This window comes from Carcharhinus amblyrhynchos, chromosome 2 (assembly GCF_965287045.1).
Source record: "Carcharhinus amblyrhynchos chromosome 2, sCarAmb.v2.hapA, whole genome shotgun sequence".
Lineage (NCBI taxonomy): Eukaryota > Metazoa > Chordata > Chondrichthyes > Carcharhiniformes > Carcharhinidae > Carcharhinus > Carcharhinus amblyrhynchos.
Genome location: NC_137325.1, coordinates 68541838 through 68568369, shown reverse-complemented (window position 1 = coordinate 68568369; position 26532 = coordinate 68541838). Strand labels below are relative to the sequence as shown.

At 41.3% G+C, this 26532-nt stretch overlaps 1 protein-coding gene and 1 non-coding gene across 3 annotated transcripts in view; both read left to right on the top strand.

The window, feature by feature from the left end:
• LOC145355275 (histone deacetylase 9-like) overlaps positions 1–26532 on the top strand; it is a 781248-nt gene that overhangs the window by 399046 nt on the left and 355670 nt on the right. For both annotated transcript variants that reach the window (XM_080207173.1, XM_080207182.1), the window contains exons 5-8: positions 6946–7187; positions 10307–10457; positions 21551–21674; positions 24778–24899. In XM_080207173.1, the coding sequence (XP_080063299.1) occupies positions 6946–7187; positions 10307–10457; positions 21551–21674; positions 24778–24899 (639 nt within the window). The remainder of the gene's footprint in view (positions 1–6945; positions 7188–10306; positions 10458–21550; positions 21675–24777; positions 24900–26532) is intronic.
• LOC145362233 (U2 spliceosomal RNA) lies at positions 8031–8223 on the top strand. Its single transcript, XR_013889959.1, has one exon. It is a non-coding gene; the product is annotated as a U2 spliceosomal RNA (small nuclear RNA).

The following is a 26532-nucleotide window of genomic DNA, read 5'->3' as shown; positions in this document are numbered from 1 at the left end:
TCTGAGTTGAAAGAGCCTTTGGCACTATTTTGAAGAAAAGCAGGGGAGTTCTCTCTGATGTTTTTGCCAACATTTATCTCTAGTAACATCTAAAGATAGGTTACATAGTCATTATCACACTGTCCTATACACATTATGCTATGTATAAATTGACTAGTTCATTTCCTGCAATGGTGCTGACACTTCGCAAGTACTTCACAGGTTGGAACCTACTTTGGGCCATCCTGAAGTTGTGAAAAATGCCTCTTAATTGCAAGATCTTTCTTTTTGCTGCTCCCCGGAAGATCATCATTCACCTTCATAGGGAAGTCCTGAGCAAAAACCAAACCTACCTGTTAAAACTGCAGGGCCAGCACTGCATAGTTTGGGATAGCCAGAGAATCGGCGATAAAGTGGACGACAAAAAATTGTATCTGATAAATTAGGCACATCATGAGGTAATTTGATCTGAAAAGAATAGAAACAGAATCACAGAATCCCTATAATGCAGAAGGAGGCCAATCGGCACATCAAACCTGCATCAACAACAATCCCATCCAGGCCTTATCCCTGCAACTCCATGTGTTTACCCTGCTGATCCCCCCCACACACTAAAGTGGGATCTTACTACCATTCACACTGGTGGAATTTTCACATCCTGTCACAGTGAATGGAGAATTGGCTGGCCGCCAAATTGTTCAACCTCACTGCAGCGGGAGCTTGGTAAGATTTCATCCAATGGATCAATTTAGCATGGCCAATCAACCTAGCCCACATATCTTTGGAGTGTGGGAGGAAACTGGAGCACCCAGAGGAAACCACACAGATAAAATGTAATTGAAATTTAAATTTCAGACAAACTTACATTTGGGGTGGCACAGTGGTGAGCATTACTGCCAGGGACTCAGGTCCAATTTTGACCTCAAGTCACAGTCTCTGTGGAGTTTGCACATTCTCCCGTTTCCTGGCAGTAATGATTGCAACTGTGCTGCCCCAAATGCCTGTTTGTTGGAAATTTAAATTTCAATTACATTTTATCAAAAATCTCCACAACAAAAAAAAAGAAATTATAAACTATAAAGCTGGCATCAAAAAGAAATATAAATACCCAGTTTATGGTTGTAGAGAAACTACTAAATCTTTCCGATGATAAAGTGCTCTAGTCATACCCAAGTTTTTTTTTAATGATACGTGGCCGAGGAATGCTGTGAGTGGGTGGCATTTGTGACATACAAAGGACAAGCGATTTTTCAAAGTTGCACTGAGTAATTGTGACTCATCCTTTGGGCCACAGCCTGCCCACTCAGAGCTATCACTTTGCTGATTGCCATCTCCCTGTGCAATGAAATATTTACACACTTGCCCTGCGCTTATGATGCACTATTGATTTTTTTCCTGTAAACTGGGTTATATTTAGTCCCAAAGGTTGGAATATAGATTACAGTCCAATAAATTGGATTTTTTTGTTTGCTGCCTAAAGCTTTGTGGAAAGCTGTTTTTTTTGTGTGTTTTGTTTTGGCTTACTGATAACTGCAATTGAGATGTAGAAGTCTTGCTTTCTTCAGCAGGTTTATTCTCCATTGAATATGTTCTGTGAGTACAACACGATTTCATAATTACATCTGATGGTTGATTTAAATTACTTTTTTCAGGAGCTTGTATAAAAATAATCTTGAATGTGCATTTTCTGTGCATCAGCAAGAGGAGGATTTTTTTCTCTTTATTCACTTCTTGTGAAGGGGAAAATTAAAAATTCTTGTCTGATGGAAACCCTTGAGGACTTATTTTTAGTAGCATTGCTTCAGGGCAGAGTTCTAAAAGACTTTGCAGTTATTTTTTGTGTCCTAGATTACTTGGGAGACTGCTAAACATAGAGACAGCTTCTGCACAGACTTGCCCTGGGCTGAGGATGGCTCAGTAGATGCTGCTTTTCCCGTTTACATTAATGTAAAACTAAAACATATTGAGGAAAATTAAAATAATTTTGTCCAACAATGTTGTCATGGTATCGCTGTGTTAGACAGCATGGCATTAATACCCTGACTTGTATGGGGGCACAGTATTGGTGATACGTAAGAATATTTCTTTTGTCAGTGAGATGTTCGAATTAGATGCCTTGTCTGGCTGCATTGAAAGTTGAACTTGGATTCCAATAAATTTTCTGGCAGCCCAAGTATTGTCAAACTGACCTCAGAATGATCCCAAAGGAGAACAGGGTTGCTGTCACAGGCCAGGCGGAACGAGGCAAAGCTCAACATTAGCAGAGTTACAGCAAAAAAATATTATTGCAGATGTGGTGCAGCAGAAAACAGGTGCATACTTAAAGAGCTGCAAAGGAAATCCAGTGCTCAAAGGGTTGAGTATCTCCACTCAGTGTAGCTGATCTGTGTGGTCTGCGGACCTGTGGGATGACCAGCATTCAGGATGTGCTTGCTGTGCTTCCAAAAGCCATCAGTACAATATCTAAACAATGAAATCCAATGTTGAATGACAAAGCACTAATCTGCTTGGGAAAAGAAAATGCTAGCATTTAAAGGGGTGTTCTCTAAATTTTTCAGCAATCTTTTTATATTGTTTTCAAACACAGCGTGATGTAAATCTCCTTTCAAGGTATTAGATTAGGAGGATGCAACAACAGCATAACAAATTGACAAATAGCTGTTTGCTTACCACAAACACACAATAAGTATTGGTCAAACTTTTTCCTAGAAAATCACTTCCTTTTAAAGCAGGGTGTGTATTTATCTGTGGTACAGTCAGTTCCTGCTGATTGAGCAATCAGGTTGCCACAAAATCTGCAGAGGATGAATTCTTTTATCAGGATTTTAGGGTCAGGAGTGATATTTTTCTCAGCTCCTGTGCAGTTCTAATTTTTAAATTAATACTTTACAAATGCAGACGTGGTCCTTCGGCCCATTGGGATCTGCACCAACACACAAACATCTGACATCCCCCCAATCCCATTTGCCAGCACTGGGCCCATAGCCTTGAATGTTGTGACATGCCAAGTGCTCATCCAGGTACTTTTTAAAGGATATAAGGGAACCTGCCTCTACCATCCTCCCAGGCAGCGCACCCCAATCCATCACCACCCTCTGGGTAAAAAAGCTTTTCCTCCTATCTCCCCTAAACCTCCTGCCCCTCATCTTGAACCAATGTTCCCTTATGACTAACCCTTGAAGTAAGGGAACAGCTGCTCCTTATCCACTCTTTCCTTGCCCCTCATAATCTTGTACACCTCAATCAGGTTGCCCATCAGTCTTCTCTGCTCCTACATAAACAACCCAAGCCTATCCAACACTCTTTATAACTTAAATGCTCCATCCCGTGCAGCATCCTGGTGAATCTCTTCTGCACCTTCTCCAGTACAATCACATCCTAAGGTTAATTTGTTTTACTGTTTTTAGAAGTTTCAAATGAGTTCTGTTCCACTATCTTCCTATTTTTTTATTTAAGTATTCCCCTAACGGATCGGATAAGGTTGATTCTTTCAGAGGGATAGTTATGAGAGTGCCAGTACCTTTCCTGTGTCATACTCAGATTGTCAATTTTCCATGTAATAGGTTAACTTCCTCTCTTCTAGCCCAGTTCAATTGACTAAAATCACCCAACTCAATGTAGTTTGGAGATTTGTCTTGTGACTTTTCAGCCCACTTGGAAAAGTGCAACGCAGCTAACCATATGTCCATAGTCACTGTGGGAATTTTTACCCATGTATTTTGGCACTTTCTTACTTGGCCAGTTTGCTTTGAACTGACTGAGAGTTCTGTTCCTGGGATTTCTCTATCAAAATAAAAGGTGCATTTAATGCATTCTTTATCAAGTCCCCAGAAAATGCTTCAAAGGACTTCAGATACAATGAATTTATTTTTGAAGAACAGTGGCTGTTGATATGAAGGCAAATGTCTGTCTAGGCCTCAATTACTTTGCAATTTCATAAATAATACCCCTCAGTTGATCATAGTGACTTAGCAAAATTAAGTGGCATTAGCCCTTTTGATACAGTTTCCTTTCTGCTATATTTATTATTTTTTCCTCGTGCTGCCCTCTAGGGCTTCTATTGTCCTACCCTCAACCTCTGAAATGAAGGCAGGACAAAATGCTTGTCAGCATCTGTTCATTCTTGTATTCCCCAATAGAAAAGTTCCTTTCTTCATCACCTTGTTAATGTATTCCATTTTCACAGAAAGGTTCTACAAACAGCCAATGGAATGAATGATCAATAAATCCATTTTGTTGCTGTTGATTGAGAGAAGTATGTAAAGTGAAGTACAGTTTATTTATCAGTCATAAGTAGGCTTACATTAACACTAAAATGAAGTTATTGTGAACATTTCCTGGTTGCCACATGCTGGTGCCTGTTCAGATACACCGAAGGGGAATTTAATATGGCCAGTGCACCTACCCGGCCCATCTTTTGGACTGTGGGTGGCAACTTCAGGGCGGCATGATGGCACAGTGGCTAGTACTGTTGCCTCACAGTGTCTGGGATCCGGATTCAATTCTGGCCTTGGTCGTTGTCTGTGTGGAGTTTGCACATTCTCCCCACGTCTGCGTGGCTTTCCTTCCACAGTCCAAAATATGCAGGTTAGATTGATTGGTCATGGTAAATTGACCTTTAGTGTCAGGGGATTAACAGGGTAAATATGTGGGTTTTCGGGAATAGGGCCTGGGTGGGATTGTGGTTGGTGCAGACTCGATGGGCTGACTGGTCTCCTTCTGCACTGTAGGGATTCTATGAAAACACTGGAGAAAACCCACACAAACATGGGGAGAACATGCAAAATCTGCACAAACAGTGACCCAAGCCAGGAATCGTTCCCGGGTCCATGGCGTTGTGATGCTGCAGTACTAACCACTGTTCTACCGTGCCCAGATAGAAGGAGAAATCCCTGCAAATTGGAATGCATGTGTATTCAAAGTACCCGGGTTACTGAGATTCTGGATAGTCACCTAGATGCTGCCACAGTCAGCAGGGTCTTGCAAATTGGCATCAAATTACTTTCTTGGGGGTGACAGTAATTTTAAGCCCAGCCTGAGCAGGGAATGCCAATCACTATCAGCCAGGAAAAAGGAAAAGCCTCCAAAGTCTTACACTTAACTGTGTGAAGCCAGGAGTAAGTGTACTATTTCACGCCTTCAGGTCCCACAAGAAAAATGTAGGCCTCCCCTGTCCTGGACATTTTCCACCTTAACATCTGCCCCAGTGACCCCATTCATCCACAAGGCCTCCTTCACCACATTTATTTGAGAGGCTGATATCACTCACCGTGGAACATGCTCATGAGTCCCATGAGTTTAAATAGCCCAGCATCGGAATTTTCCAAATGAATGTTCCTCTTGAATATTAAAATCCTGGACGAGGCAGTTTCCTTTGATACAGAGTCCACTTGTAGAATACAGTTTTGCCTCAAGTGTTTGAACAATTAAATGATTTAATTGCTTGTTCCCGGTGAACCATTGTGGAGGCTACTTTTTAAATAGTGTTTCTGCAGTGGCATTGGTGATAAGACTTAAATGAGCAGAGGATTGCTTTTCCATTGCTGAGCCTTCACTTTTAGTTTAAGTGTGTTGTTGTTGAAATCAAAATTGGCTGTACTGTAGAGCAAGTGCACAATTCATCCAAATGATTACTTCCACCACCCGGGGGGAAGATGGAAATATGCCCCTAAATGCTCATCTAAGAAAATACAGTACTTACTTTTTAAAATATTATTTCAGTATTTGCCTGTCCAGTTTTAAATGGGCTCCATTCTACCAGAAGTTGGGCATTCCATTTTTTTGGTTCAGCAATTATCTGATGCCTCACACTTGGAAGTTATTTTCAGTTTTTAACTGAGCCAAAAGATTTTTGATTTATTATTGTCACGTATTAGTATACAGTGAAAAGTATTGTTTTTTGTGCGCTATACAACCAAAGCATAAAGTCAAAAAGAAGGAAAGGAGAGAGTGCAGAATGTCTTACAGGTGCTACAGAATGCAAACATTGGGATCGGATTCTCCGATGTTGTTCACCCCACCACCACTGCCAGCGAGAATGGACAGTTTGGCACTCAGCCAAATCTCCATTCAGTGCATTGGGACTGGAGAATCCCAGCTGCAGGCAAGTTCAGACAATTCTGCTTGGGTGTTTCAGAAGCCCATTTTATATCTCTCCAGAGTTTTACTTCTGTTAACTTCCAGGAAAATCCTTCCTGTTCTCTTGGCCAATATCCAGCATCATTAAAGTAGATTATCTGGTCATTATTAGATTGCTGTTTGTGGGACTTGTGGCTGTGTGCTAATTGGATGCTGTAGCATATCAATGACAACACTTAAAATATTTTATTGGTTATAAAGGCTTCAGGATAACCTGAGGTTGCAAAAGGCACTAACTATATAAATACAAACCCTTTATTTCTGTCATTCTTTTATACTCTCCATCGTTCAGATGAGATGCTAAACCAAGGGCCCACCTACCTGCTTGAGTAGATGTGAAGATCCCATGGCAGTATTTTAAAGGACAGGAGAGAAATTACCTCTGGGCCTTGACGAGTATTTATCCCTCAATCAACATCACTGAGAATAGATTATTTTGTTATTTGTGGGAGTCTCCTGTGTAGAAATTGGCTGTTGATTCCTATGTTACAATAGTGACTACATTTGAAAAGTACTTCATTGGCCGTGAAACAAATTCTAAGACTAGCAGTGGTTGTGAAAAGTGCTACAAAAATACGGTTCTTTCTTCTTTATTGCACAAAGTTAGAAACTGTCCTGCTTTTGTCTAATTTGCCCCATCTGCTGGCTCCTTCTATTAATCTGACAATGGCATTAAAGCTGGTCTTGGCAAATGTCATTATCTTCACCTTGACAGATGGCATGCGGGCAAATGGTGTAGGGAACAAATGTGAATTGGTAAATGGAAAAATAATACATTTGTTAAGGTACTGAAATAAATTACAGTTTATATTTTTTTGAATTGAATAGTTGAAGTGAGCTCACCACTCCCAGTGGCACTGCAGCCAACTACTCCAGTGGATTTACGAACTGACCTGCGGATCTCGATGCCAGCTACAGACCCAACTGCAAGAGAACACCAGTTACAGCAAGAACTTCTCCTGTTGCAGCAACAACAGCAGCTTCAGAAACAACTTCTCTTTGCTGAGTTCCAGAAACAACATGAAACCCTCACCCGACAGCACCAAGTCCAGCTTCAGGAACACCTCAAGGTAATGCGGCTTAAAACTCGTCAAATCTAAGCAACATGCACTGTACATAGATGGAGTGAAAGACACCAGAATGCTTGGAATGTTTAGTGCTCCCTGAGTTGTATTAAGACATCTTATTATGAATGTGTATCTAGATGGAATAGACTTAATAGTTGTAATCACCCAAATAGCTGCATAACATTCCATCTTGTCAGGCAGTTCACAATTAAATTCTTTAGTGTAATGCCACAAAAATGATACAGTCATTAATATTCTTGGGCCATGGGCCATGCTTCGTGTGATGATATTGCTGAATTATTAATAGAAATGAGGACACTGTAGCTTGAATTTTGCTCAAATCAGGCAAGGTAGTGGCAGAAGAGGATATTGATGACTACTATCAACATCTTCTGCTCATGTCCCTGTCATCCCCTGGACTTCTTACTGTGCCATCCTCAGGACAACCATGACGGGAGGAGCATGTGGGGCAGAAAAAGATGGTGGGTGTGGGAAATGATGATGGAAGTAAAAGCAGCTCAGTACCCCACAAACCTACCCTTGATTACAGTTATCTTTCAATTAACGGGGGCCCAGTGTTCCCTTTCAGCTGAAACTGTCTGTTCAGGCGCTGCAGCAACACTGCCTAATTTCTCAGCTTGGCCTCCACTTTCTTGCTGAAGATCTGTTTTGCATAAGCAACCCTGACCAGAAAGTCACACAGTAGTGGACACTGGTCTGTAGGTCAATATTGGTATTTTGACTGGAATTATGAAACATAGGCTGCAGGTTATGCAAAGCATCAGAGGTAACCTACGTAGAGGCAGCTGTTTTTAAAGCTCAGCCCACGGCAGGAATAGTTGTTTAATCGCTTCTCGGCCTTTTGGCTAAGATCAAGTGTAGTATCGACATGCTGCACTTGGTTGAAGTCATTAGGTTACATTTCAGCTTCATTTGAAACAATTTTTAAAAGTGGCATCTCGGCCTTTTGGCTAAGATACAAATAAGATCAAGCCTTGGAGGAGGAACGATAGCAATCAGCTTGGATCATGTAGATCAAGCCCAAAACAGGTGGTGAGAGCCCTGTCTTGTCAGCTTGGATCGGGAATGTCCCAACTTGTTGGAACTCTGAATTGGGTTTACTTTGACTTGATTGGATTGGAAAAAGTTTTAAAAAAAATTTTAAAAAGCATCAGAGGTAAGTGCCTACTCTGGGGTGATCTATTTTCAAGTTCAAGACATAGGTAAGCCTTGTCTAATAACTCATTTTGTGCTGTAGCCCAGCTGTTAAGAACACGACAGTCCTCATGGTGAATGAATACACGGTTAAATGCTATTTTACTACCATTGTGGTGGGTAAACTTTACACTTGATCAAGCAATCATATTGACATTTCCGAAGTAACTGGAAATGGATAGCATTATTTAACACTACGTTTTCCTTTAACTATTTTTTGATTCCCACTTTCCCGCTCCATATTTTGGTGTTTTTGGAACTGCTATCAATTTTATATTGCATTTCTTTACTTTTCTAAAACTTCCAGCTCATAATATACATTTGAAATCGATGAATTCATTGGTCAGCTTCAGAATTTGAGTGGGCTCACTTATAGCTTTGCCATTTGAGTGTTGTGGGTTTAGGGTAGATTTTAACTTGTCATGCAGACACCAGTTTTAACTTAAAACTGTTTTAACTTAAAAGTTTTAACTTAAAACTGGTGTCTGTGTATTGACTGCCATTATTTAAAACTGACCAATATTCATTTTCAATGAACTCAATGTCTCAATAGACCGTATTCACCCACTGTGACCTTCTATGTAGTAATTTACCGAATCATGAAGGGAAAATGTTTCTTTAGGAGTCAACTCCAATTGCTGGAAGTGTCTGCAGCAAAATAAATATACATAATTATCTCTTCATGAGAAAGTGACTGATTAAAGGGCAGTATCCAATGCTGTGTGTGTCATCTGGATACAGTGTAACTCTTATTGTCATTTGGCATTTGAAACTGTGTGACTCAAGAGTTTCTGAAAACAATTGAGTGATCATTTTGAGTTATGTTAGCTTACTTTTCATTGCATTAAAACCGAAAGACCTACAAGATATAAAGGAAAATGTCCCATTCAGGTAATTTGTTATTTAAGCCGTAGAAATATGTGCTTTTCTCCTCTTTAAAGCAGAAAATATACTGGCAGAATTTTCCCAAACATTGACAAAGACAAGGAAAATTGACCTTTTGAAACAATTCGTGCCAATGGCAGCCTTCTCTGCTGTATTGTTTGCGACATAGCACAAAATAATTAATGGGATGGGTCCCACAACATCGTGCTGGCAGAGCCCACTCCCCAGCAACTTCATTTTTTTGAAGAACTATGAGCCACTTGTAAAGGCTGTACCAATGCACAAAAGTTCATGTGGAATCCCACCATACTCGACACACCCAACTCACGCAACCTCAACCGTACCCCCACACCAACTCCTCTGCCCTGCCCAATGAAAATAGGAGCAGGAAATACCACCCCCCCCCCCCCCCCCCCCCCCCCGCAACCCCCCCACTTCCAGTCCATCTAGAAAGGTGGGACAATTGCATGGCTGTGAGCTTTGTCATGTCAGCTACCAATACATTCTGCGGGACACATCAAAGAATCCTTACAGTGCAGAAGAGGCCATTCAGCCCATTGGGTCTTCACTGACTCTTTGAAAGAGTATCTTACTTACCCAGGCCCTTGACCTATCCCTATAATCCCACACATTTCCCATCTCTAATCCATCTCACTTACACACCTTGGGACACTAAAGTGAAATTTAGCATGGCTACTCCACCTAACCTGCACATCTCTGGACTGATACAAGCAGCTTATTTATTCCCCTTCACCACACCTGAAGATAAATCACCTTGCTGATGTATAGTGCTACATCCTGTAATGAAGCTAAGGAATAGTGGAAGTGAAGCTCAGCTAGCCAAGGCAAAGGATCTCCAATGACAGATCAACTTGCAACCTGAACTCAAAAAGCTTTGGTTTGAGATCCTACACTCAAAAGCTTATGCCATCCCTTTCACCAATCAGTCATGAGATTGTTGTGGAACTGAAAAATTTCTGTGCAATATTTGTGTCCTAAGAATTGTTGTCTTTGTTTAAAAGCAACAACAGGAATTGCTAGCTGCGCAACACCAGCAGGAGCTTCTGGAGCAAGAACGTAAACTGGAGAAACAGCGGCAGGAACAAGAGGTTGGACGACAGCTACGGGAACAGCACCTTCTGTTTCTTCGAAACAAAGAAAGGGGAAGAGAAAGTATGTACATGAATCATTCAATCCAATCTTGAATCTGCTGTGTACTGATCTTTGTGCTTGAATAGAAAATCCATCAAAGTCTTTTGCAGATAAATGTTGATTGTACTTGTTGATGGAGCCAGCAGCAAGATCAATATCATGGCGTATGGGTGATACAAATATTAACTTGCTGAACTGTTAGCCACCTTACTTTTATTACTATAATTGTTTTTTGTGAGAGAAGAACCACTTTCTTGTTTTTAGTTGCTATATTTTTAATCCCTTTTCCCTCATATTTGAATTTAAAGGCTAAAATGTAATATGTCATTGGTTGTAAGAGAAGAATTTACCAAACATCCTAATTTCCCAGTTGGTAAATGATCACAAATAATAAGATCCAGACTCTAATATTATGGTTGTCCTCAGCAACATTGTGATTGGGCTAGAGAGGGGATAGATCATTCAGAACTCCTACCCACTATTGGCCTTCTGGAGGCTGCTACCTAGAATTCTTGTAGGTTTTCTTCTGATCTCAAGTATATACATTGCTTTCCCAGAGTTTTCAATCTGTAGCAGGCTGGCAGAAAAGCCCCACTGCAGTTCCATCTCTTTATCTTTGTAGGTGGCTGTTAAGATTGGATCAGGTTTAGCTACAATGCCTGTCTATCGTTGAATAACCTGCCAACATTTATTGTTCAAGCTTGCATAAAGCTTGTTCCTTGCTAGGCAAGACACTAGATAGCTGCCAACATCTGTGAACCCACACATAAACATAAGGAACATTTTGTCAGAAACATAAGGAATTGAAATGGGGAATGAGGGGTAGTAAAGGAGAGAATATATCCATTTTAATATTTCTTCTGGTAAACCAGTCTGGGTGATATTATCATCTAACTGCGTAATGGACTATCCTGTGGCCTCACCATTTATTAAAATGGCAGAAGTAGGAAATGCTATGAGCACATTAACAACACTCAGCAATAATTTTCACCTTTGTAGTTGTCTGATCCGAAGAACACAGAAACCAAGAGTGCAATTCCAAGTTTTTGGCAAAAGCATTCAGCTTTTACATATTACCAGCAGTTTGTCCACTTAATTACTGAAGAGCATGAAAAATATCCTGGCACTCATACTTTCACTCAAAGATATAGTGAAGTATCTGCAACTTTAAAAGTAAACACCCAGACAAAAAGAACATTTTTTTAAATTCTTTCCTAGGATGTGGTATGTCTTTCCCTAATTACCCTTGAGAAGGTGGTGGTTGAGAAATTGAGAAATCAGTTTAGGTCATTCAAGAGACCTAAAAAAGAAGCCTTGTGCAGTTGCTGTGAAAGAGGAAGATGATGACAGCTCGGGGGTGATTTCCGTCTCTCAACCATCCCTGTTTTCAGCTTAATGAACAATATAAAAAGAATTCAATGCTGATGTTTTTTTTGTATGAGGCCTTGATTAGTCAGCCAGTACCCATTCCTGAAGTATGTTTAAATTGCAGACCAACTACGGCTAGGATTTTCCAGCCTCGTCATGGGGTGGGGGTGGTGGTGGGGGCAGGGGGGCATTGCACAAGATTTGGCACTTTGGCTGAAAGTTCAGTGGGACTGGATGATCCAAGCAGTAGGCAGAGCTGGAAAATCCCGTGTTTAGCACTCTGATGCAAATTTAGTCTAGAGTGTGTGTGTGTGTGTGTGTGTGTGTGTGTGTGCGCGCGCATGCATGGTGAGTGCCGTGTACATTCCTCTCCACTGGAACTGAACATTAGATGTCAAGCAAGTACTAGTTGCTCCAAAAACAAAGGTGCAATCTAACTTTCTTGATGATTTTTGTGGGGCTACAAACTGCACAAATGTTCTTTCTTTTGTGCAGTTGCCACATCTTTCACCCACCGTCATTCCTGGGATTACTTCCCATCCTTTACCGAGATTGAGAAAGCTCTGACTTGATTGCCTGAAGGAACCACCAGATTTTCCATCTGGTTCCGTGATTGGTCCCTCACCCTTATTTGAAACTGGCAGCTTGCCATGAATATTAAAATGAAGCCTGATCACAAACATGGACTTGATCTTTCACTGATGTTATCCGGCAGATGGAGCAGGCTCCCCGCTCACTGTTCACCCAAAGAACATTGACACTAAAAAATTTAAAGAACAGTTTGTTTAACTAAGTCACTGACTGTAAGTGCACAAATTATCAAGGTATTCAGTTTTATTGGTTCTTTATTTTTATCCTAATTCAGTCTCTTTCCCTCCATTGGTTGATACTGTGAGACAATTCCATGAATCCTATCAGCCATGGTGGACCAGTTATTTTTCAAATACATGGCCCATTAAGATATCAACCCTCTTGTTTGAAACAATTCTGTGACCGGCATTCATTTTTTATTTCCTTTTTCATTTCATCAAATTATTGTGGTAGCTCAAAATAACATTACTGACAACACATTGCGAATTCCAGCTCACCTAGAGCAGTGAAGGGAACTTTAACAAACATCATTAGTTGCACGACATGGAACAAACCACAGTTCAAAGTTAGACATCACACAGTGATTCTGATATGTAAACAGTACTGCCAGGAAACAATTTAAGGATAAATCAGTTCCAAATGCCCGGTCGTGGTACATGCTTTCAGTCAGTACTTCATTGGAAAAGGTCAGCTACTGATGCCAGCAAAAGCTATTGTAAATAACCAACAAATAGCTGTGTGATGACAGTAAAATCTTTAGGTCAAAGCAGCAGTGGTTCACAGTAGGTACTTGGTGCCTTAACTTTACTAGTACTGATCTATGTAGTAGAGAAAATGAAGCAGGAACTGAATAACTGAACCAATGCAGTGCATGCCTTTAGAGGACTGTACAGTTCTTTGAAGTTTCTATACTTGTTGAAAGGGGTCAGTGCAGAGACCCCCAATGGGGACCCGTATATTTCATCAGTGAAGTTTAATTTGGTTTATGGTTCACCCATTTCAGACTGCAATTTGCTTTAGATTCATTGACGGGAGCTTTGCTAAGAATCAACAACAGGTTTGACATTTCCTGAATACCACAGGAACTCCACTTACATGGAAAACATGAAAATAAATTGATTAAAGATACAGTACAGCGATAGTAAGTTCAAAGAGCAGTGTTAGATTTTAGAAAATCTCACACTACTGTATCACTTTGTAGCATTTCCCGCGTGGTGAGCTCTATTGTTCTGAAACCCATGTATAAGATTCAGCTTGCTGTATCCACTTAAGGCTTTAAAACAGCTGCGGTCTCTTTGCAAAGTGATTCAAGCAAGCAGCCCTGCAATTTTCAGTGGTGTGATCGGGGAACCACTAAGTACATTGAGTGCGTAGGGTAGCATATGATTATCATGGTCTGTGTTTTGTTAGCTTATTTCAGGTGGGACAACAGTGGGGCACTTTAGTTAATCTCAGTTAGGCAGCTGGCAAATGAGTTGGGCTTTTCTGGCCCTATCTGTTTCTAAGTTCCTATAGAGAGAAAAATAATTCAGTTCTGTTTGCTACTCAATGACTCTGGCGAGAAAGGGTACCTATATGTAAAACAAGTGAGGACAGAAGTGGACTCAACTGTGATGCCACACACAGTCACATAGTCTGCTGACATTCAGCCCAGGCTCACAAGTTAAATAAAATCAGAGACTAGAGGCATGTTGGCAGGTGGGAATCTGTAGTGCAACTAGCAAAGGAAGGAGGGAGTGAGAAAGAAAATGAGTCATGGGGAACCAGGGCAAAACCTGCAGTATTGGTTTCCAACATCCAGAGCTGTATAAACTTGGTTGTTATGAACTGCCATGTGGCTGTTACTAGGCAACAGTTAACATTTAAAAAAGGCTAAAACATGTCAACCAGAAAAGAATCTAATAAAACAAGAATACAAATATATCAATTTTCTATGCCCCTATTTGCTGCTTTTTGGGTATCTGTTAAAGTTTCTGCTGAATAATGATAGACCAGTCAGATACCAGGGCTGCCCTCAATATATTTTCCTCCTTTTTTTCCACCTGCATTCTGTTCTGTGTAAGATCAGCTGGCACCTGATGGCTCTACTCCTTTAAGCATTTTCTCACAATCCCATCGAGTGAACCCAGGAAAGGTGGCCAAGAAACTCTGAACTAGTGGCAACTCAAAGCCCCCAGGCTGCAGAGCCGAGTGTTGCTTTGCCTTGCAGGGTTCCCATTGCTAGTCTGTGAAGCTCTGATTTCGGTAGTGTAATCATTTTTGAAGCTAGTGGAAAGCCTCCTCATTTAAGCATGGAGTGGAGTGGTACTTTTTGTAACATCAACTGGTCTTATTTTCACATGTGCGCAACTCATTGGTACAACAGTGCTGCTTTAGTCGGCAGTCTTAAATCAGCAGCTCCACAATGCTGGAATCAGTGCTGGAGGATATGCTAATTGTTGTACTATTTCCCCAAAGATGCCAGTGTCTATGAGTATGTTCTTACCTCTGGAGTGAGGAATTCAGTTTGAAATAACCCAGCGGCAGAGTTTTTATAGAACACCTACAGTGCAGAAGGAGGTCATTTGGCCCATCGGGTCTATACTGACAACAATCCCACCCAGGCCCTATTGCCATCAATCCACACATTTGCCCCACTAATACCTCTAACATACACATCCTGGGACATTATAGGGCAATTTAGCATGGCCATCAAGCGAACCTGCACATCTTTGGATTATGGGAAGAAGCCGGAGCACCCAGAGGAAACCCATGCAGACACGCGGAGAATGTGCAAACTCCACACAGAGAGTGAACCAAGCCAGGAATTGAATCCAGGTTCCTGGAGCTGTGAGGTAGCAGTGCGAACCATTGTGCCACCATGCTGCCCTAAATTGTTTTTACTTAAAGAACAGATTATTCATTTCACTAATTGTTCTGACAATTACCAAAGAATAAATAGATTTCCTAACACATGCACACATAGTTACAATGGAAAATAAAACAATGCTTACAGAAATTCCTCCTCAGGTCGTCCCTTTGCTCTGAGGCTGTGCGCCAGCCTCTCCCACGAATGAAAACATCTTCCCCATATCCACTCAATCTGGGCCTTTCAGTATTCTGTAAGTTTCAATGAAATCCCCCTTATCCTTCTAAACTCCATTGAGGAACAACTGTCCCTCTGCCAGGGAAATTGTAGTGTGGCTTAGACCTTGGAGCTTAGTCCACATTTCGTTGCCACAGAAGGCTATGGAAGCTGGGTCATTGAGTGTATTTAAGATGGAGATGGATAGATTCTTGATTGGTAAGGAGATCAGAAGTTATGGGGGAAAAACAGAAGAATGGGGTTGAGAAATTTATCAGCCATTGTTGAATGGCAAAGCAGACTCAATGGCCTAATTCTGCTCCTATATGTTATGGTCCTATGGTCAGGATCCTGCCCATTCAATGTGCAATTGAGGCCTGGAAGTGCCCAATTAATGATTACCTAAGGACTCCTCCACTGCCATTGGAGTTCAATCAAGAACAGGAGAGGAGGTCCTCATGAAATGTCCAGCCAGGCAACTTTAAATGCATGAGCTACTTTTAAATAGGGATGGAGAGAATTGCCTCCTTTACAGACCTCCTGGGCCATTGGAGACTCTCCTCCCCCACAATGTTTTCACACACATTGTTTTACTTACGTGGCGAAAAACTGCAGCAGGCGACAGTGCAGAGGGACCTCAGGGTCCTTGTGCACGAGTCACAAAAATCCAGCCTGCAGGTGCAGCAGGTGGTCAGGAAGGCAAATGGGATGCTGGCCTTCATAGCGAGGGAGATTGAATATAAAAGTAGAGAGGTCTTGCTGCAGCTGTATAGGGCATTGGTGAGGCCGCAGCTGGAGTACTGTGTGCAGCTTTGGTCGCCGCACCTGCGCAAGGATATTTTGGCCTTGGAGGGAGTGCAGAGGAGGTTTACTAGGCCGGAGTTGAGGGGGTTGAGCTCTGAGGAGAGGCTGAATAAACTAGGCTTGTACTCGTTAGAGTTTAGAAGAATGAGGGGAGATCTCATTGAGACATATAAGATGATGAATGGGATGGATAGGATAGAGGTGGAGAGGCTCTTCCCGCTCAGAAAGGACAGTAGGACTAGGGGGCACAGCCTCAAGATAAAGGGGGGGCGGTTTAGAACGGAGTTGAGGAGGAACTTCTTCACTCAAAGGGTGGTGAATCTCTGGAATTCTCTGCCCGTTGAAGTGGTGGAGGCTGCCTCGCTAAATATTTTTAAGACGCGGGTTGATGGGTTTTTGATAAGCGAGGGGATTAAGGGTTATGGGGAGAGGGCGGGAATGTGGAACTGAGCCATGACAGATCAGCCATGATCTTATTGAATGGCGGGGCAGGCTCGAAGGGCTAGATGGCCTACTCCTGCTCCTATTTCTTATGTTCTTATGTTATGTTCCCTCTAATTAGGCCTGCCTATCCAGCTCCGCCAGGTGACTTTCCTCTGTTCTTGGTTCCAATGCGTAATGAGTGCTGGAGAGCTACCAGCCACTGATTGGCCACTTACTCTAAAAAGCGGTGGTGCAGTGGTATTGTCACTGGGCTTGTAATCCAGAGAACCAGGGTAGTGATCTGGGGACCTGGGTTTGAATCCCACCACAGCAGATGGTGACATTTCAATTGAATAAGAATCTGGAATTAAAAGTCTAATGATGACCATGAAACCATTTTTGTAAAAACCCATCTGGTTCATTAATGTCCTTTTGGGAAAGAAATCTGATGTTCTTACCCAGTCTAGCTTATATATGACTCCAGATCCCTAGCAATGTGGTTGACTCTTAACTGCCCCTCTGAAATGCCTGAGTGAGACAATCAGTTGAAGGGGCAATCAGGGATAGGCCTCAAATGCTGACCCAGCCAGTGACACCCACATCCCATTAACAAATTTAAAAAGCTGAGGAGTCGTACACCCATCTGAAACCAATAAATGGCCAATCCATCATTAATGGACCGTGGGATGAGACAGCCAATTGGATGTGGGTTTGCCCCTGATTTTTACATGTGGGGGCAGGACCATCACCCCAACATAAAATCCATCCCAATGTGTTAAGCACTGTAAATGAACAGAAACCATTTTGAAAGATTTGCAGGCAGATACTTCTTTAAGTGTTTCATAACCTTTATGAAAAGTGACTAACAGATGGAATGCTGCACTAATCATAAAAATATATAATAAAATATTTATAACAATAACATATTACTGCTGCCAGTAAACAAGCTATTATAGTAACAATACTGGAATAAACCAATCAATAAACTACAATTATAATTTATAAATCATTGATAATGTGTATTAGGCACTGACAATGAACTGATATTCTGAGTATGTATTTAGATTTATATATGCTACTTTTGTGAATTTGGGTGTGCTGTAACTACTTTATCAGATTCAGTAGCACTCCTATAGATGTTCTGAGCATCTCACTTTATGAGCGATGACTGACAATGTCCTGTATTTATTTCTCAGTTAATCTAAGTGCAGGTAGAGGTGACATCTAATAATATTGCCAGAACTGGATAGTTGTGGCTCTCGCACATGTCCCCAGTGCCTCTTTTTCTGAAGGCAGGCCAGGAAATTCCTTGAAGAAGCACCTGGTCTGCGGTATTACTTTGCCAGTAGTCTAGCAGAGAGCTTGTTTACACACACAAACAATGCTTCTGTCACACTTCCATTGATGACATGCTGACGTGGTGAGACCAGCTTTCAGGAACTTGCTGGTCTAGGTGAGGCAAAGTCTACTGTGATTATAGTATATAGTATAGATCACACTTAACACCAGGCAATTATATCTCTTTAGCATTGCTTCTAAGGTTAAAAACAACAATTTGCTTTTCAAGATGAGCTTTCTTCATAGACAGTTCTTGCTGGGAGTTAAACAACTTTTTTTTAAAATCCAATTCAATCAAATCAAGTCCAATTCAAAGTCTCAACAAGTTGAGACATTCCCAATTGAAGCTGACAAGACAGGGCTCTCACCTGTCTTGGGCTTGATCTACATGATCCAAACTGATTGGAGCAGGCATAGCTCCTCCTCCATGGCTTGATCTCATTTGTACCTTAGCCAAAAGGCCGAGATACCGCTTTTAAAAATTGCTTCAAATGAAGCTAAAATATAACCTAATGACTTCAACCAAGTACAGCATGTCGATACTACACCTGATTTTAGCTAAAAGGCCGAGAAGCGATTAAACAACTATTCCTGCTGTGGGCTGAGCTTTAAAAACAGTTGCCTGTACGTAGGTTTAATCAGTTTCTTAAATACAATTTACCCCTTTGATCTTTCCTTTTTTAAACAGACTTTCATTTCTTGATTTTATCTTTTAGAACATAAATGATCTGAAAAAAAAGGTTTCTTCACACCTTTCTTTGGAACCTTAACAACTTATTCAAATACATTCATGTTCTGTCTCCTGTTACTAACTTGCCTTCGGTAAACATCTGTTTGCAGTGTTACTAAGCTCATCAACATATCAAAGGTAAGTTCCATTAACACAGCCATTTCCCTACAGTTTAAAAATATAAACAACCAACAGAAAATATTGCAATTCCTTGGATTTCCCTGATATTTTCATGACATCAGTTCATGGAAATTCTGCAATGCATAGGTCCCACAAGAGGATCAGCACATGCTAAACATTGGCTTTCTAGCCATATCTGCCATATGGCTTAGAATTAATATTCATTTCTCTGGAAGCACTGTTTGGATTCTTAGAGATAATTTTTCAACTTTACTGAATGTGCAGTAGTCTGCTGGAGCAGATCAACCTGTTGGTCATTGAATCCATCTGGTTTTCAGTCAATGTATTCATTGGAAGAGACATAGAAACCAGGAAGAGTAGGCCTTTCTGCAATTTGAGCCTGCTCTACCATTCAATGTGATCATGGCTTATCCTTTATCTCAATTGCATATTCCTGCTTCTCCTCATACTGCTTGATGTCACTAAATTCTAAAAAAAAGTCCATCTCTTTCTTGAATACATTCAGTGGTTTGTCCTCCACAGCCTTATGTGATAAAAAACTGCATAGACTCACTACTCTGAGTGAAGAAATCTTTTTCATCTCAGTCCTAAATTGTCCACACCGTATCTTAAGATTGTGCCCCTGGTTCTAGGTTCCCCAACCAGGGAAAGCATTGTTCCTGCATCAAGTCTGTCCAACCCTGTTAGAATTTTATATGTTTCAATAAGATCTCCTCTCAGCCTTCCAAATTTCAGTGTATATAACTAGATTAGACAGCTTCTGTAATGTCTTTGTTGGGCATGTTTGTAGCTAGTTCACTGCCTTCCCAACCACCAAGATCTTGATTTCCATAATATGGTCGGTGGGTGAGATTCAGGAGATCTTTTTTAAATAAATTGTTTGAAAGATGAGAAGGAAGGCACATCATTCAGGGGTGCCCTATGCGCATTGGGAACACCCCTCTCCCCAACTCACCCACATGACCTCCCTCTCAATTTTGCCTCCCCACCTTGTCCTCCGAAACCCACTCCCCAAAACCACCTCCCAATGCTCTGTGATCCCTTCCTTCTCCTTAAAACCTTGGACTAATCTTAGCCCAGGTCCTCTGGGATCTATTCTCCCTGGACCTGCTTGCAGTTTTACAGCAGGATACAGATAGGCTGGAAAATTGGGCAGCGAAATGGCAGGTGGAATTTAATCCAGATAAATGCGAAGTGATGCATTTCGGTAGATCTAATGTAGGGCGGAGCTATACAATAAGTGGCAGAACCATCAGGAGTATAGACGCACAGAGGGACCTGGGGGTGCAAGTCCACAGATCCCTAAAGGTGGCAGCACAGGCGGAGAGGGTGGTGAAGAAGGCATATGGCATGCTTGCCTTTATTGGACGGGGCATAGAGTATAAAAGTTGGCATATGATGTTGCAGCTATATAGAACACTGGTTAGGCCACATTTGGAATACTGTGTCCAGTTCTGGTTGGCACACTACCAGAAGGACGTGGAGGCTTTGGAGAGAGGACAGAAAAGGTTGACCAGGATGTTGCCTGGTGTGGAGGGTATTAGCTATGAGGAGAGATTGGGCAAACTGGGGTTGTTCTCCCTGGAAAGACGGAGGATGGGGGGTGACCTAATCGAGATGTATAAAATTGTGAAGGGCATAGATAGGGGAAACAGTGGGAAGCTTTTTCCCTGGTCGGAGGTGACGAACACAAGAGGTCACAAGTTCAAGGTGAGGGCGGCAAGGTTCAACACAGATGTCAGGGGGACGTATTTTACACAGACAGTAGTGGGGGCCTGGAATATCGCATTTATCTGGATTAAATTCCATCTGCCATTTCTCCGTCCAATTTTCCAGCCTATCTATATCCTGCTGTAAAACTGCAAGCAGGTGCAGGGAGAATAGATCTCAGAGGACCTGGGCTAAGGTTAGTCCAAGATTTTAAGGGGAAGGAAGGGATCACGGAGCCTAGGGTGGTGGAGGCCTGGAATGCACTGCCAAGCAAGGTGGTTGAGGCGGACACGCTGGGATCGTTTAAGACTTATCTAGATAGCCACATGAACAGACTGGGAATAGAGGGATGCAAGCGAATGGTCTAGTTGGGCGCATGAGCGGCACAGACTTGGAGGGCTGAAGTGCCTGTTCCTGTGCTGGACTGTTCTTTGTTCTAGTACTCACAGTGCCCACTACATAATTCTGGCATTAGTGGGATGACTGGAGCTGTTGGTGAATCAGATTGGCCAGCAGCTCACAAGGATGCGACTTTATCCCACAGATGGGCAGAAGTCCCATTCTCAGGTAGTTAAAGTCACCAATAACATGCTATTGCCAAGCATGCAGGCTTTCTTTTGATGGTTGCCTAGAATGGATTTTTGTAGCATGGGGATGAGAAATGTATTTCTCCCCCTATTTCATAAAGTTCTGCCCAATGAGTATAAGATACTATCTAATGTTGAGGCAGGGTAGCAAATGGTTTATCATTTAACATCTGTTGTATAAACTAATAGTATCTTAACTATCTATTGTCTTCAAGTATGATATTAGATCTGTTATGCCTCTTTGAACATACTGTGCTTTAAACCATATTTTAGAATAATTTCTTTTCCAAAACCTTTCTGTCAAAAAGTGGTTAAAAGATTTCAAAATGTAGCAGTTACTGAATAATTGTATTGTCAGGTGCTGTGGCCAGTACCGAGGTCAAACAGAAACTTCAGGAGTTCCTGTTGAGCAAATCAGCAAAAGAGTTTCCATCAAGTGGACAGAACAATTCCTTCCCTCAACATGCCAAACACTGGTATCGGTAAGTATCATTATCTTACTTACAGGATTTCTATTTTTGAAGTAAAATTGCTACTTTGATTAAATTACAATGTTCAGAAATCCAATTACATATGTAAATCTGAAGAAAGGTGTTGGTGCACACGTCTGCTGTTTCTTAGCTTTGGTTTTCCTTGCTCTAAGGAGGCCTAATATAGACAAAGACAAGACTTTGGACTCACTGGTTGAGTTAGTGTGAGGTTCAAGAGGTTATTTTAATGACATGAAACATCAAAATCCACTCTATCGAGGAGATTTCAACTTCCACAAACAAAACCAGAAATAACTTGTATTTACATTGTTCCAATTCTCTTCTTGTGCCTAATGGTGCACTAAGGCAGTTTGTTTCCATAACTAGTTATTCCTGCAACAGATCGCTGGTCTGCCGTTAGGGGCTTGTAGCTTGAAGAGTGCCATTCCATACAAGCATGGCTGACCGGGAGTTTCTTACTGCCAGCCATTGGCATTATTGATTGCGTTATGAAGGCACCTTTCTTGACTATCAAGCCCTGAGATGGGAATCAAATCCCGACCTTCTGGCTCAGAGGCAGGGATGCGACCCACTGCCACAAGACCATCTTATTGCACTGTGCTTCATTAAGTTTGACATGTACCCCAAAATGTTCCACAAGCTGTGAATTAATTTGCAGTGATATGTAGTTGAGTGTAGCAATTACTCTGAACATAGCAAATTCCTACAGTCTAATACAACGTGAATATTGAGCAAATCTGCTTCAGGTAGTAGTTAAGGGGTGTTGGCTGCAGCTATTCCCTGTTCTTTGAATAGTGCCATGGGATCTTTAACGACTGTTCAAACAGGCAGACAGCGTCTTTTCCACAAATTTATGATTAAAGTATAAGTGTGCTGACAATTTCACCAGGATGCTGCTTATTCACTGTTCTAATATTTTTATTCATTCATGGGATGTGGGCATCGCTAGCTGGGTCAGCATTTATTGCCCATTCCTAATTGCCTTTGAATTTACTGGCTTCCTGGGTCATTTCAGAGGGCTGTGTTTGAAATGTAGCCCGAGTTTCATTTGAGTCATTATTGCTATAATAAAAGATAAATATCTGTTATTGGTAACTATAAAGAATATGAAAGGATAAATATCATAGTGACTTGTGTATTAACTTCATTTGATACAATCTTTGAAATTCAGTTAATATCAGCTTAGCCAGTTTGTGCATAGAACATTCTTGTTCTTTGTTTGATCCAATAATCTGTCTTCAACAATGTTGTCAGTAACATCTCATTTGAAAGGAAGCAGGGAATATCTTAACTTACAAAACAGTGGGCTGGGGTTGGTATTAAAACTTTGATAATCTCAAACTCGATCCACCTACTTCTGGAATTAACGGAGGCAGAACAAAGGGCCTCAGGAAACCTAATAGCTGGAGGGAGGCAAGGATATCTTTGGGGAGAAGATAAGTACTTCCCCACCAGGCTGATAGACATTAGATGTGAATCCTCACACCCCATACACATTTCCAGCCCTTTGGCTCAGTGATCAGATCCCCCTCAGAGAAAAATATCATACACCTATCTGGTTCAGCAATCCCTGGGTTCGCAGGAACCAAAGTTGGAGATTGGACTGCCCCCTCCTCAGGGTCACAAGCCTCCTAACTCTCCCACATGCAGCAGCAGGCGATGTACCTGTAGCTATGGCCTGCTTGACAATGCTCCCTGACTGATAAGAAGAAGATATAGGAGAAACGGGATGCTGATTGGTTGCCAAGTTAACTCTGGTTGAGGTTTTGCCATGGAGAAAAGAAAGTAAAGGCAAACTATATGGGATCCCCATGCTCCCAGGTTATTCAAAAATATTTACTGTTCAGTGTGGAGGGTGATTCTCCCAACCTGCTGCACTAATTTTTTGACAAATCAGAACATGCATAGTGGCCTGCTGAGCGTGCTGATTTCAGCCTCTCTCGTGGGAATAGGCCCTGCCTCTTGAAATATAATGACATTCATGCTGGTAGCCTCTGCACTGCACAGAGTGTGGGAGATTCATTTTGGGAAACATGCTGGAAAAACCAGTGCAATTTATTCTAACTTTCACGCAAATTTGACACTTAAATTTTTTTTGGGAGAAGTCCAGCCCTGATTCTGCAATTGGATAGCACTTTCTGAACAATTCTGAGTGTGTTAATCACTAAAGCTTATAACATAGCTTATTTACACTTACTAAAAGTGACATGCGTTCATACACAGGGGCCCGTTGTTCACAAACAAAAAGAGTATATTCAAGCATTGTGCCTTTTTTGAATTGCCCAGAAGTATGGGAGCTGATAGTTTCCCATTGCTTTCTCCATGACAATGCCTAAGACAATTAGAGTCAACTTGCCAATCAATCTGACCCCTTTTTCACTTGCAGTATAAATTGTTGTGATGGTTTGAAATTTGGTATTCTTGCATTTGCCCTGAAAGAGTTCAAGATGAAAAGCTGTCTCTCATTTCAGCAGCACTCAAGTTTGGGAAGGTTGAAGGTAGAATATTTATTTTTACACAGAGAATATTAAAATATGGAGGAAGTTGCCACAAGTGACTGTGGACATAAACCGGTGTAAATCATGGGATAATGATAAAGAAATTGAATTAGATTAGATTACTTCACTTGAGCTAGCATTAACACAAGTTCATGTTGAATGTTTCTCTTCTCTGCTGTGATGTCTGCACCTCCTTACTTGAAGCCAAAACAACCAGCTGGGGACTTTGGGCAGGGGAATTTTGACAGAATGATGAGGAATGCCAAAAAAATGTTTGTAGATTGAACAGAAAATTTGAGTGTGACTTTTCAAAATTGGAAAAGAGGTGCAGTTAATTTTCAATTTGGCTGCCATCTGTTTAATAGAGCTGGAATGCTAAACAGTATGAGAGAAGCAGCCAAAGCTTAAGGAAAATAGAAAATAGAAATCTTGGGCAGATATGATTCAGGATAATCCAACCAGTTAAAAACAAATATAACTGATTGACTTAGAAAAGTTCTCTTAAATTAAATGCAATGCTGGCCATCTGCAAAGTGATTTATTGTCTAGGCTGTATAGTAGTTGTATTAATTCATTACTCTTTGTTCCTGTGCCAGGGGGGCCCACCATGCTTCACTGGACCAGAGTTCACCACCACAGAGTGGAACTTCTCCATCATATAAACAGTCATTACCTGGGGTTAATGACACAAAGGATGACTTCCCCTTGCGTAAAACTGGTGAGTCAAGGTCTATGTTGACTCCTTTAGCTGTGAAAACCTTTTGGACCTGCAACAAATTGAGAAGAATGGCCCATTTAATTTTGAATCAAGATAGTAGCATGTTCACAGGATGACTCTGCTTGTATTAAGAAATCTGTATCCTTACACTTTATTGAATATGTGAAGTAAAGCTTTTTGTGATTTTTTTATTGAACTTTAGTCATTACTGCCAACTTTTACCTTAAAAGTGAGGTTTTTATTTAATAGACAACATTCCATTCTAGGAGAAGGAAATGATAGAAACTCTCAGCAGACTTGACAGCATTTGTGAAAAGGACAGACAAAATGTATTGGGCATACACCCTTTGTCTGAAAAAGGATCCATACCCAAAGCATCTGGCCTGTTCTCTCCACTGTTGCTGGCTGACCAGCTGAGTGTTTCTGATGGTCTCTGTTTGTGTTCCTGATTTCCTGTGGCTATAGTATTTTGTTTTTGACACTTAGAACTTAAGGAAAACTATGTTCTACTAGATTGTCACACGGTTCTATCAGTTCTAAAAGAATATTCTGTTCCCTTCGCAATGCTTTTTAAAAATCTTTTATACTTTAGACCTAGATGTTGGAATGGTAACCTGGAAGAGCTATTTCTCAGAAGGAAAAAGAAAGGACCAATATTCTTAATTCCTCATTTTACTGGTGTTCCATTTTAAAGTATACAAGACCAGTACAGACCAGAATTCTTCTTTTCCCCATTCTATTGTTTTTTTTCATCTGGCTTAGCATACAATTCTCCCTAAATTACATCAGGGATAAATTAGTGCTTAAAGTGCAACATCACTATTCATGATGTCACAAGAGAGAAGGTTTTATTAAAAATGATCGCCCTCAAACTGACTTTAACTAGGTCCAACACAACAGCAAATATAAGTGACTCTCTTTAGAGCATTGAGGGATTATGGGACAGTTCAGTTTGAGATATTTCTTTAGCATGACTTCACAGTTACTCGAGTAATATATGGCCCAAGTTTTGTAGTCCTAACACAGTAGTCTTAAGTCACTTTTTATTATCAAAAGTACACTGTGTGCTAAACAGTTGAATAAAATGGATTTCACAATTTCCTCCAGTGACCCTACATGGTGTGATTCTCAGCCATTTAGACTATGATTATTTCAGCTTATGTCTCTGCTTCATGCCATTAGCTGATCGTAACCTGGCAGTCTTGGAACAGCCAGCGCCCCATCTTCTGATCATTGTGTAAACACAGAACAGGAGATGCATTTACGGTTTTGTTCCAAATATCCCACAGAGCAGGAAATCTTTGCAGCAGGTTAAAGACCAGGCTTTGGTTGTGATGGATCCCATTGTTTCCAAACATAAGTTGCACACTTGGTGCAAGGGGCTGAATTATACACAAACCCCACTCCTACTCCAGGACTGGTTTGGCAGGTGAGCATAAAATTGAATGCAATGCGATGGGCCCAATTAATGGCCATTTAAGGGCTCCTTTCAGCCCTTGTCATAATCTTTCCCACAGTGGGCAGAGGCTAGTGCCAAGGTGAAGCCTGAAAGATCTTTCCTGCACCACTTCTGCATTTCTCATCATCTCCCTCCCCTCCCATGGCCCATCCAACTTGACTCCCCCTCACTCTC